The 19,622-nt window shown below is 37.7% G+C and overlaps 2 protein-coding genes across 4 annotated transcripts in view; one reads left to right on the forward strand and one right to left on the reverse strand.

The window, feature by feature from the left end:
• On the reverse strand, nt 1-4,281 carry LOC138321167 (uncharacterized). The gene has a single exon (XM_069264679.1). The coding sequence runs from the start codon at nt 4,279-4,281 to the stop codon at nt 1-3; it is 4,281 nt and encodes a 1,426-aa protein (XP_069120780.1).
• A 4,504-nt stretch (nt 4,282-8,785) lies between these two features.
• The window catches only part of LOC138323053 (tyrosine-protein phosphatase non-receptor type 11-like), a 58,056-nt gene continuing 47,219 nt past the window's right edge, over nt 8,786-19,622 (forward strand). The window contains exons 1-2 of one of the 3 annotated variants that reach the window (XM_069267393.1): nt 8,786-8,920; nt 17,434-17,597. In XM_069267393.1, coding sequence (XP_069123494.1) covers nt 17,512-17,597 — 86 coding nt within the window. In that variant the 5' untranslated portion in view covers nt 8,786-8,920; nt 17,434-17,511. Of the gene's footprint in view, nt 8,921-14,035; nt 14,170-17,433; nt 17,598-19,622 lie in introns of those variants that run through there. The other 2 variants (XM_069267400.1, XM_069267408.1) reach the window with 2 other exon arrangements.

Genomic DNA, 19,622 nt, shown 5'->3' on the forward strand with positions numbered 1-19,622 from the left:
TCACTCGATGCGCGATAACCCGTCCGCGTTGGCATTGTCCACACCCTTTCTGTAATTAATTTTGAAGCAATAGGGCTGTAAAGCTAATGCCCATCGCATCAGTCTCTGATTTTTAAGTTTTGTTTTCTCTAACCAAACAAGCGGATTGTGGTCAGTTTCCACAGTAAACTGAACACCATTCAAGTAGTACGCGAAAGTTTCGATGCTCCACACGATTGCAAGGCATTCCTTTTCAATGGTCGAGTAATTCACCTCTCGCGGAAGTAATTTTCTGCTCGCGTACGCGACTGGATGTTCATCATCTCCGTCATTTTGACTCAAAACTCCTCCTATCGCTGAATGACTCGCGTCTGTTTGTAGTACGAAAGGCTCTGTGAAATTTGGTGTTTTCAAAACTGGTGCTTTCGTCATGGCATCCTTTAACTCCTGAAATGCCTCCACACGCTTCTCTGTCCAAACTATTTTTGTTGGCTCCTTAGCTTTTAAGATGTTGGTTAACGGTTCTGCGATATGGGCATAGTTTTTGATGAACTTTCTATAGTAACCTGTCATTCCAAGGAATGAGCGTACTCCCTTTTTTGACTGAGGAAGTGGAAATTCGGTCATGGCCTTGATTTTCCTTGGATCCGCTTTGACGGTGCCATGTCCAACCACATGTCCAAGACAGTACAGTTCCTCCTCTCCAAGTATACACTTAGATGGTTTCACAGTAAGGCCAACTTGTTTAAGCCTTTTAAATACGACACGTAGATGATTAACGTGGTCATCCCAGGTCGCGCTGAAAACTACAATGTCGTCAAAGTAGGCGACAACATTCGTCAACCCCATCAATGTTTCATTCATCATGCGTGCGAAAGTCGCTGGTGCGGTTTTCATTCCAAATGGCATCACATGAAATTTGAACTGGCCAAATTCAGTAACAAATGCTGATTTTTCTTGTGAATCCTCCGCTAAAGGTATTTGCCAGTAGCCTTTGGCTAAATCCATAGTACTGAGATACTTTGCTTGGCCCAGTTTCTCGAATATGTCATCTATCCGCGGAATCGGATAACCATCAAACTGTGTTATCTCATTTAACTTTCGATAGTCCACACAAAGTCTGATTGATTTGTCTGGCTTTTCTACCAGAACAACGGGTGCTGAATAGGGACTCGCTGATGGCGATATCTGACCCTTTTCCAACATGTCATCGATTAGCCGTTTCACTTCCTCGCGTTTTGATTGAGGAATTCGGTACGGTTGTTGCCTTATGGGTTTCTCGCTTGTTGTCTTGATGGTATGAGATACGAGAGATGTTTTACCTGGTTCTGAGGTTATTACATCTCCAAAGTCCTCACAAAGCTTCCGTAATTCATTACGCTGTGACCTATTGAGTCCTGCGCCATACTTGACATCCGTAATTTCGTCAATACTGTCCCCGAAATCCACTGCTGGCTCAAGATTTGCTTGTTTTTGTACAAATCCTATTTGAGGTACAGTTCGGTGATATTTCCTGAGTAGATTGATGTGATACACGACTCTCCCACGTCGACCGCCTACGCTTATCTCGTAGTTCACATCATTTACCTTCCGTATTACACGATAAGGTCCCTTCCACTGCGCTACCATTTTTGAGGTGTCTGAGGGCAGTAGTAATAATACTTCATCACCAGGACGAAATTCTCTTTGTGTAGCGTTCTGGTCGTACCATTGTTTGATTTTTTGTCTTTTTATCACAAGTGTCTCTTGTACAGTTTCTCGTATTTCGGCTAGTCTTTCCCTCATTTTAACCACATGATCTACAACGTTAGTTTGTATCTCGGCCTCACCTGTCATGGCCTTCTCCAAAATCTGGAGTGGACCGCGTACGGGCCAACCATAAAGCATTTCGAAAGGAGAGAATCCGGTCTCCTCATGGGGTACCTCTCGGTACGCAAACAGAGCGTAAGGTAACAAAGTGTCCCATTCGTCCTTGTTGCTAGTTGACAACTTCTTCAAAATAGCTTTTAATGTAGCATTGAATCTTTCAACCTTTCCATTTGCCTGGGGATGATATGGTGATGTCGTAATCCCTTTGATACCTGTAACCTCATACAGGTGTTTCAGCAATTCAGAGGTAAAATTTGTACCCTGATCAGTAAGAATTACTTTCGGAAATCCAACACGCGAAAACATGTCAATAAGCGTGTCAGCCACTGTTACAGCATCCACATTCCGGAGTGCAAATGCCTCTGGGTATCGCGTCGCGTCATCCATGATCGTAAGGATAAAACGATTCCCCTTCTTTGACTTTGACAAAGGACCTACTACATCCATTGAAATCTTGTAAAAGGGCTCACCCACTATTGGAGGTTGCACTAATGGCGCTTTCTCGTCACTACGCCGTTTTGCCACTTTCTGGCAGATGTCACAGGTACTACAATACTCTGTAATGTCTTTGAAGACTCCAGGCCAATAAAACGCAGTTAAAACTCTCTCCTTTGTTTTCTCTGCTCCAAGATGACCTGCAAGTGGCCTTTCATGTGCCAACTTGATCACATTCAGCCGAAGTCTTTCCGGTAAAACAACCTGTACTCCGCTCTGAATACCATTTGATGACTCCCATTTACGCTTAAGAATACCATTCTCCCAGTAAATCGCGTTCCTGTCATCATGTACTAAATCCGCTGACACAGCTGATTTTCGTCTTATGTTTGCGAGTGTAGGGTCCTCCGATTGCAGCCTACTGAGCACTTCAGCATTAACATTTGAGAGTTCTACCGTCTCGCCTAACACACACGCATCCTCTTCGTCGGTGTTATCGCCACCAGTAGTATCCGGACGTGTGTTCTCGTTAGCATCCTCATCGACACTAACAACTTCTGGGTGATCAGAATGATCCCTCCTATCATCACCATGATAGGTTTCCTCCTCGATATGATGATTTCCATGATCATCCTCAGTAGCCAGTCCAGCTTTTCCCTGGCAATCCATGGCTACACCTCGAGCTATGTCCTCGAGCTCCCGTTCACGTCTCTGTTGACGGGTTATGACGTTGACACCCTTGCGCTCGATGATATCTATCCCGAGCAATGCCTCTGCCGCCAGGTCTGGCACCAACCCTACCTGAGCATGTCCTCTATAAAAGGGAGTGTCCATCTGTACTACAGCCAATTTAGCAGAAAATGGCTGTCCAATAGCCGTATATAGGGTTTCTCTCTGTCCCCCTAATACATACTTTGGATCGACTAAATCTTCCCGAATCAGGGTCATAGCCGCTCCTGTGTCCTTAACGAAACTAATGTCTCGCCCATTCACCTCTCCAGGTACATGAATGAGTCCTCCTGAGTACTGTTGAACTAAATAACTTGCCATATTTGAATTGTTTTTTCTCTGAGGGCATTTGCGCGCGAAATGGCCATATTTACCACAATTGAAACAGTTCTTTGACTGGCCCTGTTGATTTTCCTTCTTGATTTCTGACTTATTTCTATCAAAGGAATGATGACTAACCTGACTCTGTTTTGGTTTTTGTCCATATTTATCAGGCAATATATAATCCTCAGCTGCCTCCACCACACTTCCCGATCCTTTATTACGGCGTATCCACTGTGCTTGAGATGTTGGCAGTGCATTTAGGAAAAATTCTTCCTTGAATTTGTCCAAAGGGTTCTCCATTGTATCCACAAATCTAGCAAGATACTGTTCAATCCTTGCCCATAGTCCTCTGTATGTCTCCTGAGGTTCCTTCTGAGCTGCTTGAAGTAACTTGAAATACTGATATGGTCGTTTCCCATATCTCTCTGTCAGGGCTTTGCTCAGTTCTTCATATGATCCATGAGCTTGAATTGCGACGGCCCGAGCTTCACCAGTCAATAATGTCCTCAGTTGTAACATTTTAACTTCCTCGGTCCATCCTGCTTGTAATGCTAATCCGGAAAACTCTGATAAGAATGTCACTATATCCTCATTGCCTGCGTGGTTGTAAGGTTGCAGTTTAAGTCTAATTGGAACAGAGTTGTACTTTGTGTCACTTTTCTCATTGTGAATTTTGGCTTTTTCAATCTCTAATTCCATTTCCTTTAATTTTCGCTGGTGGTCTCTTTCTTTTTCCTCAGCATCTATTTTCATCTTTTCTTTTTCTAAATTCATAAGTTCTCTTTGTCTTTCCTCTTCTCTTTGTCGGTCTTTTTCTTCTGTTTCAATTTTCAATTTTTCAAGTTGAAGTTTTTCTCTGTCTAGCTCTGCTTGGATTTCAAGTCTTTTTAATTCCAATTTTGTTTGAGCTGCAGTCATTGTTTCCGTTTCTTCAGGAGTTGACATATTGTTCTTTCACGAGCGTTATCCTTTGATAACGGAGTCTCTCTCGTAAAGATATCCTTTACCGCTGCCACCAGAATATGTTACACCACCTTTTTGTCTCTTAATGAACAAAAAGCACCAAACACCTTTTTAAAGTAGAACACTTCGTAACCTGTATTTGGGTAACAATATATTTACAGACGTGTGCCTCGCACCGGCCTGACTCCGAGACTGATTCATAAAACAAAGGGGAAACAGTTATAACGGGACATTGATAAGACCCCATGATCACCTTCCCATGGTGTACAATTACTGGACAGAGGAGTATCAGTTATCTTTGACCCTGGGTCCCATAAACATGTGGCTGCCACAGGGCCCTAACCAAGTGACTCAGATAAGCTAATTATTGGAACATAAGCCAGCCCCTTACCTGGTAATTGATATTAAATTACCTGTCAGCATCTATACAGTTAATCAGTTACTCTCTGTCCTTAACAATATGCATGAAGAATTTGATTGGTTCCAGTACATTTTTGCAATGGGATTTCATCCAATCAGAGTAAGGGTTATGTACAGTATACGGCAGCACAACAAAGTTGGCCTACACTTGCACCTGGCGAATGTTTGGGTACATGAACTATGAACAAAAGCGTTGTTAGCTTCGTTCATAGCAGTATAGGACTTTATTAGGTATTTATGTAATAATATTATACTTTATTAGGGCACAAATAGCTATTTTCATTTATGTATTTTATACTAATAGTCTTAATGTTATTAGGTATAAGGTAACAATTAGGGCAAACGTATGTTGTAGCTCAACGTCATGGAGCCAACACCGCCTTGACCTACATATATTGTAACCAAATACAGCTGGTTAACACTCACCGTGGTCAACAGCTCCATTCTACCCTTGGTGTCAAACCTCCACACTCAAAATTCTGCCATGACCTATGTGGTCATATGAGATAGTTTTTGAAGATAAAGATCTGTATGATTTGTCCTTTATCGTTATTATACAAAACTCGCATGTTATTTATTATTTGTTTATCTTCAAGCTAATAAACCAGTCTTCATTCTGAAGAGTTCCTAACTATATATCGAGTATTCTAACTGGTTAATTCTAGTGTGTGAATTAGCTTAATTTACGAGGATTTTACGAGGAGTTTACCCACGGGTGATAATTATATATACGTGTAGCGTAGTGTAGTGCGATCACCCGTGGGTCTCCGACGATGACAAACGGACTGATAGACATGTATGCCGATACGGTCTTGTACTCAATAAAATGAAAATTCATAACAATTAAAGATTAAAACATTTTCTGTTCAACTCCGTTAACTGTGAATATTTGACACTTGTATACATGTGTTTAAGGGAGATACATAATTAAACCAAGATATTCCAATTTTGCCGAGTAAACATCTAGTATAAAACGACAGATACAGAAATATTTCCATCTCTCCATCGCCCCACCCCTGCTTTTCGTTCAATTTGTACAAGCAAGTATATTTCATGAATATTTCGTATGTAGATGTATACATGTATCATGTTTAGCTTATATGATCTTCAATAAGCACTAACACGTTCGGGAAACATGACTTTATTTACTGTACATACATGTACGGTAAGACATAACTACATTTACTGTAATTAGGTGATGCATGTATTTCCTGTTTTGAGAAAATGCATGGAAGTACTCTGATTCAGTTGATCAAATACTATCTTACGAAAAAGCACATGTAAGCTAGTGTCAACAACAGTATTATATCTATGATATAGAAACTAAACATGTACATGTAGGCAGAGACTAATTATTTTCCTGACTACAGTAATCAGCTGAAGCGTGAACGTAGATCAAGGATTCAGAATAAGAGATTTTTTTCATAAGCGTAGACTTGCAGTGCAGGTAATCTTGAGGATCCAAAAATTTGTTTTAGTTTACTTCGGATAATAAATGTATGTCTACATGTATTAGATATGCAGATATCTCCTAAAAAACATACAAACTACAAAGACATACAGTTGTGTATGATGACATCGAATTTATCGACATTTTTGTGATCAAGTTGAAGTTTATCAACTTCGATCGTTGTGACGTAGACGCTTTTCATCGCTAAAATTTTGGCGCCAAATTCAAATTTATGCTTGAATATCTGCCTCAAACGACTATTGAAGCTAAGATATCTTGACGACGGAAAGAGAGATTTTGATAAAATATTTTTACGCTTAAACAATTTAAAATCATGGATTGTCTAAAGGGTAATTGAAGTGAAATCTTTACACGGAAGTTTCCATAATCATTTTTCAGATATTATATCCAGGCAAAATAATGGCTTATCTGTGTCATTTCTTAGCTTTGTGTAGCATCAAATCGGTGGAATCGTGACATAAAATTAACAGTTATAACAATCTATATTATCAGACTATTACACTTTATAATGTTGAATATATAAGATATACTTTATAAAAATATTACCGCTCGATTTCGGTCTAATAATATAATTGTGAAAAAAAAGTAATTTTTAGGGGGTAGGGGTATAGAAAGGCTAATTACTCAAAAATTCCGCGGTCAATTTTTCCATATTCTTTCATCGCAACCCAAACAACTGTCTAATTTTGTGGACAAAAAATAAAGAAAATTAAACAACACAATTTTTTAAAATTAGGTATTTAAGTTGAAATTCAAATGCAAAAATTGGCCCTTTTTAGGCCTCATTTATACGCATTCGCGTAAAAAATTCACAATTTATGTATTTCTAAGAGTGGAAACGACATTGAGGTCATTGATGGCCATATAAACTTAGATATAAAAGATAAAAATGTTGTTGTTTGTAATATTTCAGTCAATTACCAATCTTTGAAAATAAGTATGTAAAATTGTATTTTGAGAAAAACAGACGGTAAAGTAGGGTTATTGAGAGTACAATAATTTCAAAACCGCTTTGTCAAATTTCAAATAAAAGCCTTAATAAACAGTTTATCAACTAATCTTTCAGAGAGCAAATTTTAAAGAAAATTGAACTAGGGAAATGTTTTAGACCTAACTGTATCGAACCACCTTAAACGTTCTCAACATGGTTATTTTTCTATTCTAATGACCTGCATTTAAAATGATAATTGTGAATGTCCTCATATCATTATGCAACCCTGCTCGAACATACCGTCCTCACGCCATCGGTACATTGTTGTGTAAGTGTTAACTCAAAATAATAATAAATTAATTGTCTTGCTAAGACATATACACAAATTAATCTTTTCGGAGACTTTTTTTTGAAACAGTAGAACCCCTTGATGGACAATTTAGTCTAGTTCATGTGTTATTGAATTTTTATCATTAAAGGTTCGAACATTACGTGCTTGAATGTTTTCTGAAATGAAGTATGAAAAATGTGCAGGAGGACCCTTTTTACTTTTAAATGTACATTTTTAGAACATTTCAGTCGACGAAAATGGGGGGGGGAGACTTGTTTGTGTAATTTTGTGTGTAAACTATATATTACATACATGCATAGTCGTATTACTCCAGGTTGGACTGAATAGGAAAGTACTACTTATTCATTCGTGAAAAATGACGTTATGTTTAACCCCTCACATGATACTCCACATGATATATGTACTTAACATTAATAAGGCACGAAGGGCACGAAATGCGGCCGCCATTTTTCCCCACTGTAAAAAAAATCCCATTGAATACAGTGCTTTGAAGTCAGCTCATTATATAATCAAGCAGTTCAAACGCTTTCATGATCCGACAAACGTAATCTTCATCTGGCAGAAGCTCAGTGCTATTGCTTTTTATTTGCAAGCGTTCAAGTGATAGACCACCTTCCAATATAATTAGCTGGCCAAAAACGGAATATCTGTTACAGAAATAAAAATGTCTTCCTTTTCTTATGTGGATTTCCTTTACCAATTAAGGGTTTGAGGTGTGAATATATGAATAAAAAAAATAACAGAAAATTCGGCTCCGTTTATTTCTATAAATTGAACGTATTAACATTGCATAAATAATGGTTACTGAAACATCTGGCTGCGCCCTTTGAGGCCTAGCCTTCAGTCATATTAACATTATCATTTACATGAAGTGACCGCATTTTATATGTTATGACGTCAATAATGTGTCATTAAGTTATGTTACATATCACGCAACCCAATAAGTCGAAATATATCATATTTTTTCTAAGTGTACATTTCCGTAAATACTGAGACATGTGGCTTAAAATCCACATGCATGCCAACAGTTCCACGATGGGCACACTGGCTTCCGGTAGTTGATTGTCTCAGATGACGTCACGACCCATTGGAACTCAAGGGAGGTAAGTCAAAGAAAAAAATGTCGTCAAAAAGATATGAAGATTGCTTTCATTAATTTTACTATTTAGAGACAAAATATAAGCAAATATCAAACTGATATATGCTTAATTAGGACATGAAAATGTGCCTAGCCTATTATCTACCTTTAGCAATGAACTACAGAAGTTTACCGACAGTACTTTCAGTACTTTGATTTAAGAACCATAATATGAAAATATTGAAAACGAGGCTTAAGACACCGTTCTACTTCCGCCATAATAAAAGCTGGACTTGGTAGCTTAAGATCGGAAAATCCTGATGTAGAAAGAGCTTAATTCCGGTTGGGGTAAAATATGACCTCACGAAGGTAAATTGATGATCATGATTCATGTAATGTCTCAGTTATTGCAATTCACTGTGGTTTGTTAGCGAATGCCACCTGTTGTTACTCTTCGCCCACACGACTAGCGGTACATCAACTCAAGATAGATTTCTTTAACGTCGTGTCACTGATATTGTCAAATATTATATATCGCTACTGTAAACAAACAGAGATTTATATGCAAAAATGTCTCAATAATATTGCATATTATTTTAAATTTATATCTGCCTTCCACTATCGCTGGAACATTGCTACACTCCATCAGCCGGCTTCCTGGTTAAGAATCTTGACTAATTTTTTTTATAGATTTCCCAGTATTGAAATGTTCTATGCAAATACATTTCAATACTGGGAAATCGGAACACATCTAGTGTAGCGGACCCCATTTTTCTGCGAAATATCACGAGTTATTGACGGCGACCTGACATGGAAAAGACGGCGACTCCGTGTTCACATGTGCTTGCCATGGTCTAGCCCGAGATACTCTGGCCCTGACACCAGACTTAGACATTATGACAGATAGATGTCTGGTTTAGGGCCAGAGCGCAGTAGTACTCGAAAACCTGGAACAAGCCGACACCGTTTGGTATCGGACTAGGAATGCTACAAAAACAGTTTAGACAAGTTCAAGATGTTAAATTGAGTTTGTTTTTTATCCTCGGCGAAACATTTTTGCGGTTGATATTGTTTTTGGCTCCATCCATCCGTCTGTCCAAGTTTCTTTTCCGGGTTATAGCTATAACTCAAAAACCGTTCAATGGAGCTCCTTGAAACTCTCTGTGTGCATCAGGCATGTGCTCTTGTTGTGCCTTTTGCTATTGGAAAGTAGCCCATGTGTCACCTATCTATAAAAAAGGTAATAAATATAGTCCTGAAAATTATAGGCCAATATCGCTCACTTGTATCTGCAGCAAACTCCTAGAGCATATTGTAGTAAGTAACATCATGTCTCATGCCGACCGAAATAACATCCTCTATCCTCTCCAACATGGCTTCAGACAATCCCGGTCATGTGAAACTCAACTATTAGAATTTTTAGATGATGTCTCCAGAAATATTGAAAATAACAAACAGACAGATGTGCTCATTCTTGACTTCTCAAAAGCTTTCGATAAGGTCAGTCACACTCTTCTTATCCATAAACTATATAGCTATGGCATCAGGGGGGGACGTTAACAGATGGATCAAAAACTTTCTCGAGAACAGAACACAATCTGTAATCCTTGACGGCGAACTTTCCCCACCACTCTTTGTAGAATCGGGGGTCCCCCAGGGCTCTGTTCTCGGCCCAAGTTTGTTTTTATATTACATCAATGATATGCCACTTAACCTCTCATCTTCAGTTAGATTGTTCGCCGATGACACTATCTCATACATAACCATTACATCGAAAAAAGATTCAGAAACACTCCAAAATGATCTAGATAAACTAGCTGACTGGGAAAAAAGGTGGAAAATGGAATTCCACCCCCAGAAATGTAATGTTCTTTCGATTACCAAGACTAAACATTCAATCAAACATAATTATTATCTTCATGGTCACTGTTTGGAACACACTGATAAGGCAAAATATCTGGGCGTAACAATCCAACACGACTTCAAATGGGACTCCCACATCAGCAACATCACATGCACAGCCAATAAGACCCTTGGCTTTATTAGACGAAATCTCAAAATTAATTCAAAAAAGATTAAAGAACAAGCATACAAATCCTTAGTACGTCCCACACTTGAATATGCCTGTACAGTGTGGGACCCATACCAGAAGGGAGACATTAATAAGCTAGAAATGGTCCAACGCAGAGCTGCTCGATATGTCACTAACAGATTCCATAACACCTCAAGCGTTAGTGACATGCTTGAACACCTAGAGTGGCCTAGCTTATCGGCTAGAAGGAAAAACGCACGGCTTACTATGCTTTTCAAAATCACTCACGGCATAGTAGCTATTAAAAAAGACCAATACTTGACCTCACAGTTACGCCCTACCAGACACTCCCATACACTTGCATACCAAATACATTACTGTAGAACTGATTCTCGCAAACACTCCTTCTTTCCCCGCACTATCCAAGACTGGAACTCTCTTCCGCAAGATCTTGTAATCTCAAAGTCACTTGACTCCTTCAAAACTCGTCTTTCATCTCTAAATTAATTATTTTCTTCTCTTCCCCTGTTCATAGCCACACCTTCAACAATATCGACATGATCTTCAATATGATGAAGTAGGTCGATTATTTGGTAGATGTAGATGTGCCTTTTGCTATTGCGGGCCTTTGATTTTTTTAATTGTTTCCGTTACCATGGAAACTAAGTCAAAATAACCAAATTACTGTTTCTGTTTGTTTACGGGCTATAACTTCAAAACGGTTCAACGAAACTGCATGAAACTTTTTGTATGCATATATTAGGTTACTGTTTCTTTTTGTTACCTGCTGTTATTTTTTCCAGTTTTTCCGATCAATTTAAAGTTATACTGGAACAATTGTTTATACATTAACCTTGATATATTTGGGTTTTTATACCAACTGCGGGGCGTGAGGGATGATGTCACACTTTGCGGGTCCTTGATTCTTTACTCAGGGTTTTCACCCCCGTGGCCGAGTGGTTAAGATGTCCCGACATATTACCACAAGCCCTCCACCTCTGGGATGCGGGTTCGAATCCCATGTGGGGCAGTTGCCAGGTACTGACCGCTGGTCGGTGGTTTTTCTCCGGGTACTCCGGCTTTCCTCCACCAACAAACCTGGCACGTCCTTACATGACCCTGGCTGTTAATAGGACGTAAAAATAAACAAACTTTGCGGGTCCTTGATTCTTTACTCAGGGTTTTCACCCCCGAACCCCCGTGGGCACTTCAAAGCGGTGATTCAAAATGGCTGCATGTCTACATGGCCCGTAGCAACCTCAGACATGTGCACTGATTATTATGTTTCTAAACTTCCGGGGTCCGCTATACTAGACACTTCCCCAGAGTTTTAACAATAGTAGCTATGCCCTTTAGTTTACATGTGTATCTAAATTAGAACTGTAACTCATTTCATCAGTTCAACATCAGTGGAAATTAAGCCTTACACCTTGTAGTGATTGATAAAGAGAATACATGGTCAGTGTCTTAAAGGTAAGCTGTATTTTAGCGAGGGTTATAGAAGACAAAAGTGGTGAGCCTCTGGCGATAAAATGTAATATTTGCATTAACATTGACATGTGACGTCATACATTTGTAATGTCACTATCAGGATCCCAGTAAACATACTTTATTTCTCCTAATTCATCAGTTATAACTCCTTTCTGTCATTGGTTTATCCAAGCAATATTTCGTCTGGAAGCTTTCTGAGTGATAACTTGACGTGTACCAATCTAAACTCGATCTCCACTATATATTCTATTGCAGAAAATATTCTCTCCTGTATTGAGTCGAAAGAGTTCTTTCAACAGTTTTTAGCTTACCTGGTCCAAAGGGGTGGTGAGCTTATGTCATAATGTGCAGGGTTTTCCACAAATATTTTAATTGAAGGCAATAATTGAAAAGGAGGGGGCCCCGAGGGCCCCGCAATCAGAGAGGGGGATGGTACCCACCCACCCCTTTCGTTGGGAAAATTTTGGTATCATTGATGCTCGGATATGCATTTTAAACATATCCAAGACCATAATTATAGCATTCTTCCATTCATGAATTTTACTGGGTTTTTTTTCCAAATTTATCTGCATTTTTCAACATTTGCACTTTGGGATTGATCAAGTCTAATTTTGAGTAACATTTTTGAACTTCAAAAACATTTCCTACATATAGATTGTTCCTTATTGTTTTCTAGATCATCGACTTTTAGAAATTAATGTTACAAGAATTGGTTATCATGAATATATATCAGATGGTTTTGATGGACAATAGTCATGTAACCCTATATACAACACCTTCGTATTTTGGCATAGGGTCATGCAGTTCCTAGAGTGACTGGTTCTTTTTCCCTTGTATTATAGGTCTCTGCTATATCTTTGAAATAATTATAGAGGTCAAACTTATGCTTAAACAATTATTTGTAGCACTGAGGCCAAATAAAAAAAAAATGATTCAACATTTTTAATTTATTCCAATATTATGTATAGAAATGCATTCAAATATCAATTTTTTTTGTTCGTTGAAAATATTGCAAAAATTTTGTCAGGACTAACTCGGTCCAAATCTTAGTCCGTCGCAAACTTACGACCAGTCGTAGACTGCTTGATGAAACGGAACTTAGTACTAACTAACTTTTTGACTCAATCGCTTATTCAGGCCTAACTTAGGCCAAAAGTTAGTCTGTTTAGTGAAATGTGGACCTGTAGTCTAAATGTGCACTACTAGTTTAAATGTAGTGCACTCCCAGTGCACTAGAGTGTAAAGGTTAGTGTACACTCAACTGTGGATAAAATATTTTTCAAAATTTGAAAAAATAAAAATGAAAAAAATGCTGTATTTTATGAAGAATTAATTTATAAGGGGGCTTTTGTCCAAAGGGGCTTTTGTCCTATATAAGGGGCTTTTGTCCTAGGGTCTAAATGGCCTTATATTTTAATGATGGTTTATCAAGTCTATTCAAATGAATGACATTGATCTTTATTCTATTTTTTATTAAGAATGTCAAGATAATAACTATAAGATGCCAAGAGACTCGATATTGGGTCTGTAGCTTGCATGGTTATAGCTTATATGCCGTGGTTCGATGTCCAGTGTCCATATACATCCTGTTTTTCTTAAAACAATTTTTTCTGAAAAACCAAGAAGCCCTGATACCTAATACTGCACTGGTAACATCTTGGAAATGAAGTGCTTCCAAGTTTGTTCAAATAATTGACCTTGACTTTCATTTAAAGTCCCTTTAGGCAAACATGAAAAAGACGCATTTTTTTATCAGGAAATGAAATTTGCATGTGCATGTTAAAACTGTATGTTACGTGATTTATTTGATATTTACAGTGTTCAAAGTTGTAATTATTTAAGGAAGACAAAGGATTTAAAAATTAAGTGTAGCTCTGTAGGTCTATACTTGTACAATACACAACAAATGAGCTGAATATCACAAATAAATACTTAAAGTAAATGTCATGTGTAAGTGTTTATAATTCTAATCTTTTAACATATCAGTGTACGTGTATATACGGGACAATTTAAAAGGATTAAGAGTTTGAAGAGGCAACACATATACATTGTACATGTGTAACTCAGGATTGTCTACAGAGATTCACTTTGGAATGTAAGTCTTTATTATGTGAGTGAAGCATGTAGTTTTAAGTTAAATAGGAGAAATGCTTTCTTTTATAAATATTTCTCTGTATAGCATATGGCATTTAAACCTATAGGTTAGGGTACGTTTACATTATATAGCGACGTATAAATCTGTTGTTGATCATGACTTATCACATATACAGTATGTATACATTTACTTCCGGGTTTGTTTATAATCTTATATCTGTACTCCTAATATCAACTGATGTATATATAATAACAGACACTGTATTATTTGAAAGTTGTTTAAAATGAAAAATCTCAAAAAATTTTGATCGATGCAATATTGTTCTCAGTTCACCTGGCCTGAAGGGCTGATGAGCTCTTGTCATGGCACGTACAGCATCTGTGGTCCGTTAGTTTGTCAACATTTCCTTTAAATCGCTACATGTCATATATAGAGTTCTGCATGGATTGTAACCAAATTTGGTCAGAAACATTCTTGGGTGGAGGTAAACAGAGTTTGTTTAAATCAATATATGGCCCTGACCCCCCACTTAATATACATATATGTAAGTGCATATACAGATCACTGCGCAATTGTATATCCCTGCATAACAGCATGCCCAATACAACAGAGTTTGTTTTGACAGTGATTTTACTACATTAACTTGAAAATATGCTTATTCTCTTTTCATAATATAGACAAAACGTACAATACAATGTAATAATTGTTGTAATTCTTTAATGACTTACATGTCAGTTTACATAAATTATCATGAATGTTGTAACTGTATTCAAGGTATTTGATATTTTTGTCTTTACTGATATGACATAATATTATATAGAATTATAGTTGTTTTTAATGTTCGTATTAGATATGCAGCACTTGTTTATAATTTGTGTAACTTCGTTGGACAAACATTGTTGATTATTCATTCAAGAAATGTACAATTTCTTTAATCAAAACAGATTACATACGTTATCAAAAACATATGGATCCCCAACACATAGTGCATATGATACATGGTGTTTAGTAATTATGACATATCAAAGAAACACAATTTAACAAAGGATGACAATTTATAGACTTGTGCCCTAACCAAGCCTCAAACTCACGATCTACGGCATCCAATCGCCTAGCCAAACATACCTGCGCCTTTTACCACTGTGACACAAACTTTCCCAAAAAAACATGTTTTCATGATCACAAAGTGATAATTGGTTCAATATGCTGACATGATCACTGTTGAAATTATCTATATTATCTAGATGTATGTTATAATAGTTTATCTGAATTCCTGGATCACATTGTATACATGCATACTAATTGTACAAATATTTTATATAATCATCAGCTTAGTACAATTTCAACAGGAAATTTAAATTAAACCTTTGGATCAACAACACATAGTGCATATTATACCGGTACATTGTTTTCAGTAATTATGACATAGGGGAAATATTGGTTATTCCTTTAAATCGCTACTAGTCATAGAGTTCTGCATGGATGTAACCAAAATTGGCCAGCAACAACTGTGATGGAAGCTTAAGGGAAACAGAATTTGCATAAATCTTGGCTCTGAGTAGAAAGAGTAATGCCCAATATGGGAAATAAATGTTCCTATTTTCAGAGTTCATATCTTGACATAATTATAACAAACCCGCTGGTAAGCGATACAGGCCTTTTGGGTCTTTTGTTTCTGTCACCACGGTCAGTCTAAAATACCAAATTACTGTTTCCTTTTGTACCTGGGCTATAATTCCAAAACTGTTTAATGCAGCTTTTTGAAACTTTCTGATACAGACAAGTGCTCTAGTTGTGCATTTTGCTATTGTGTACTTTCCATTTTGAGCTCACCTGCCCGTCCGGTGTCAACTTTTCCATTTAGATAGCTTCTTCTCCAAATGTAGGAGACCTAGGTAGAGTCCTGAAAATTGGCTTATAGCATATATGCTGGGATGAAGGGCTACACTTGACCTTCATTCAAGGTAACAGGGGCCAAAATGATTAAAATCTTCTTGGTAACCAAAAGGCCTAGAGACCTAATATTAGTCCCACACCCAAGAGTCAAATCTGATTTTCAAGAGCCAGAAACTTACTCTCAGGGTCTACTGGATGCCCTGAATCATGACATGCTGGGATGAGTGGCTATCAAGTGTAGGTTCCCCTAGGACCCTTGTTGTGCATATTTCTTTTTGGGACCTATCGGTGAACAACAGGCAGCCATCTTGGATTTTGATAGTTAAAGTTTGTTACTGTTATTTCACAGACCGTTCTCAAGGGATCTTTCTCAAATTTCACATATAGGTTCCCTTAGGACCCAAGTTATGCATATTGCAATTTGAGACTGATCGGTCTACAAGATGGCCCACCGGCTGCCATCTTGGATTTTGATATAGTGGAATTCGGTTAATACAAACTCGAAGGGACCGAGAGAAAACTTTGAGTTATCTGAGTGTTCGAGTCTGTTTGACGGAATTGTGGCATTTCATTGCTAGCCTGTTTTTTTACCAGGCGTACACAAATGGTGGACGGTGCTTTATTCAATCGCTACTTTCGTTTTGTGGCAGATGCATGGGAAATACCGACAAGAGTACACAATAAAACGCATTGAAATTATAACATTTCTATTATTTAGGAACCTTTATCATAGATATATGCAGTACTAGTAAGTACTGTATTCTTAAACCTGTATAGACATTGCTAAAATAATGTGGCAAGTTAGCCTTCATCACACACGTGTGTGGGATATTCAAGTGACACGTTTTGTTTTGAATATTGTAATCTTGCTGTTTTTATGTGTTAACTCTCGCCAAAAATGTCCTAAGTTGTCTAATGCAATAACTTTAGTTCTGATACAAGATGATATATGTATGTTAAGCATCAAACTGATGATGTGAAACAGTATTTTATTAGCACCTGCACAGACAAATCGTCACAATCTGTCAGAAAAATTGTATGAAATAAGGTGATTTTTTTTCCAGCAAAAAATGTTGGGGGGGGGGGGGGCACTCTTATTAAAGGAGGCGCTCATAATAGGGAAAATACGGTACATAGTAGTATGTATTTGAAGTGATCACCTGATGTATAGCAGGTGAGCGATTCTGACCTATCAACCCCTGTTATTTGATTTAAGAAAGAAAACTTTAAAAGAAAGGTTAGTCATTCTGACTCCTTGAAATACTGACTTAAATTACATATGTCTTTGTAGAATTATGCAAATTGTTTATCTTTATAGTCAAACTTGAGATATAATATTTTATTTAAATTCATGGTTCCATGATGTAGGTTGAATTCAACTGGTGATGTGAGAAAATTTAGAGGATAATATCAACACTTGACACGAGCACTTAACAGAGGAAAAACATGTCGAAGAATTCAAACTCGATCAGGGCCAGCATGAAAAAAGAGCTGGATGGTAGTAGGATTGAAGCCATTGTTAAACAAATGAGGCAAGTATAAGCATATGGAATAGACTCTCTTTTCTAAGTCATAACCATTCTAGATCTACTAGTTTCAGCTTTGCTAGTATGAATTGCTTTTCACCTAGCTAATACCTCTATACTGTTCTAGCTTAATTATTATCCCCCGCTTTCACCAAAACGTCCTTCCCTCCGTTAATATTTCTTATTATCGCCATTTCCAAGAAAGTACTTGAGGAATCATTCTCAAATTCCAAATTAATGTTCACCTAGGGCTCTAGTCGTGCATATTGTACTAATTAAGGACCGATCGGTCAAAAAAAGATGGGCGCCAGTCAGCCATCTTGGATTTTGATAGTTAAAGTTTGTTATCGCTATTTTTCTGAAAGTACTGAAGGGATATGATTCTCAAATTTCATATTTAGGTGCCCCTAGGGTCCTAGTTGTGCATATTGCGTTTTGTGACTGATCGGTTAACAAGATGGCTGCCAGCTAGGCCACCATCTTTGATTTTGATAGTTAAAGGTTGTTATCATTATTTTTCAGAAAGTACTGAAGGGATCGTTCTCAAAATTCATATGCATGTTCCCCTAGGGCCCAAGTTGTGCATATTGCAATTTGGGACAGAACTGTAAACAAGATGACCGTCAAGCCACCATCTAGGATTTTGACAGTTAAAGTTTGTTATCAATATTTTTCAGAAAGTACTGAAGGGATACTTGTCAAATTGCATTTGTGCATTTCCCTAGGGCCCTAATTAATGTGCATATTGTGTTTGGGACTGATTGGTGAACAAGATGGCCGCCAGGCTGCCTTCTTGGATTTTGGTAGTTGAAGTTACTAAGCACTAAAGGGATCATTTTAAAATTCCATAAGTAGGTTCCCCTAGGGCCATAGTTGCGCATTTTGCATCAATTGGGACAGATTGGTCAACAAGATGGCTGCCTGGCAGCCATCTTGGATTTTGGTAGTTAAAGTTTGTTACCGTTATTTCTCAGAAAGTACTGAAGGGATCATTCTCAAATTCCATTTGTAGGTTCTTCTAGGGCCCTTGTTGTGCATATTGCATGTTGGGACTGATCAATCAACAAGATGGCCACCAGGCTTTAAAAAAATTTCTCAGAAAGTACATCTGAAGGGATCATTCTCAAGTTTCACATTTAGGTTCCCATTGGGCCCCAGTTAAAGTTGTGCATATTGAATTTGGGGACAGATCGGTCTACAAGATGGCCAATAGGCCAAGGCCACCATCTTGAATTTTGATAGTTGAAGTTTGAAAACCAGAGAAAAGATCCCTCTTTCAATTGTCTGACATACCATAGATCAATCTTTGGTGGGTTCTAAGATCCCTCTGGGATCTCTTGTTTATAATTTGGTCACATGGTTAAATGTGCCAAGGGCTCGGATAAGTTCGCTTGGCACTTGCATCAGACCCTATTTGGCGGAGTTATGAGCCTTTGAATAATGAAAGCGGGGGATATAAATTTCATGACATTTTTTTTATAACATTTCGATTAGAGTTATCTTAACCCAAAGCTCTCAATTTGATTTCATATTTGTCAGCTTTTCTGCTCCTGTTTTCCGCTAATACGAAAAACAAAAATCAATATTTTACTGGCCCAAAACACCAGGGGAGTCCTAGCTACTGCAGACACATTTTTACGGCAATTATCTATAATGATGAGTATGTAAAGAACACACCATATTATGTGGAGAGGAAGCTTAGGATAGAGAGATATTCTACACTTGGCAAGCATTTCCACATTTCTTAACCCTCGGCTAGAATATCTCTATCCTTCTATCCACATATGAAAGACTGATATAATACTACATGAGGAATTGTTTTGTCAATGCTGGAAACAATATCATTAGTATGTGTATGAAATTCTGAATATCTGTAAACTACTTATGTATTAAAGCTACTTTATGGACATATTCATTTCCTTAAAGCGAAATTAATTATAATAAAGCTTAAAGAAGCCCTAATTACTACAGTCAAACCTCTATGATTTAAACACTGATGATTTTGCTTGGTCCTGAATTTCTTCAATTATT

The sequence above is a fragment of the Argopecten irradians genome, chromosome 1 (genome assembly GCF_041381155.1).
Source record: "Argopecten irradians isolate NY chromosome 1, Ai_NY, whole genome shotgun sequence".
In the NCBI taxonomy this organism is placed as follows: Eukaryota; Metazoa; Mollusca; class Bivalvia; order Pectinida; family Pectinidae; genus Argopecten; species Argopecten irradians.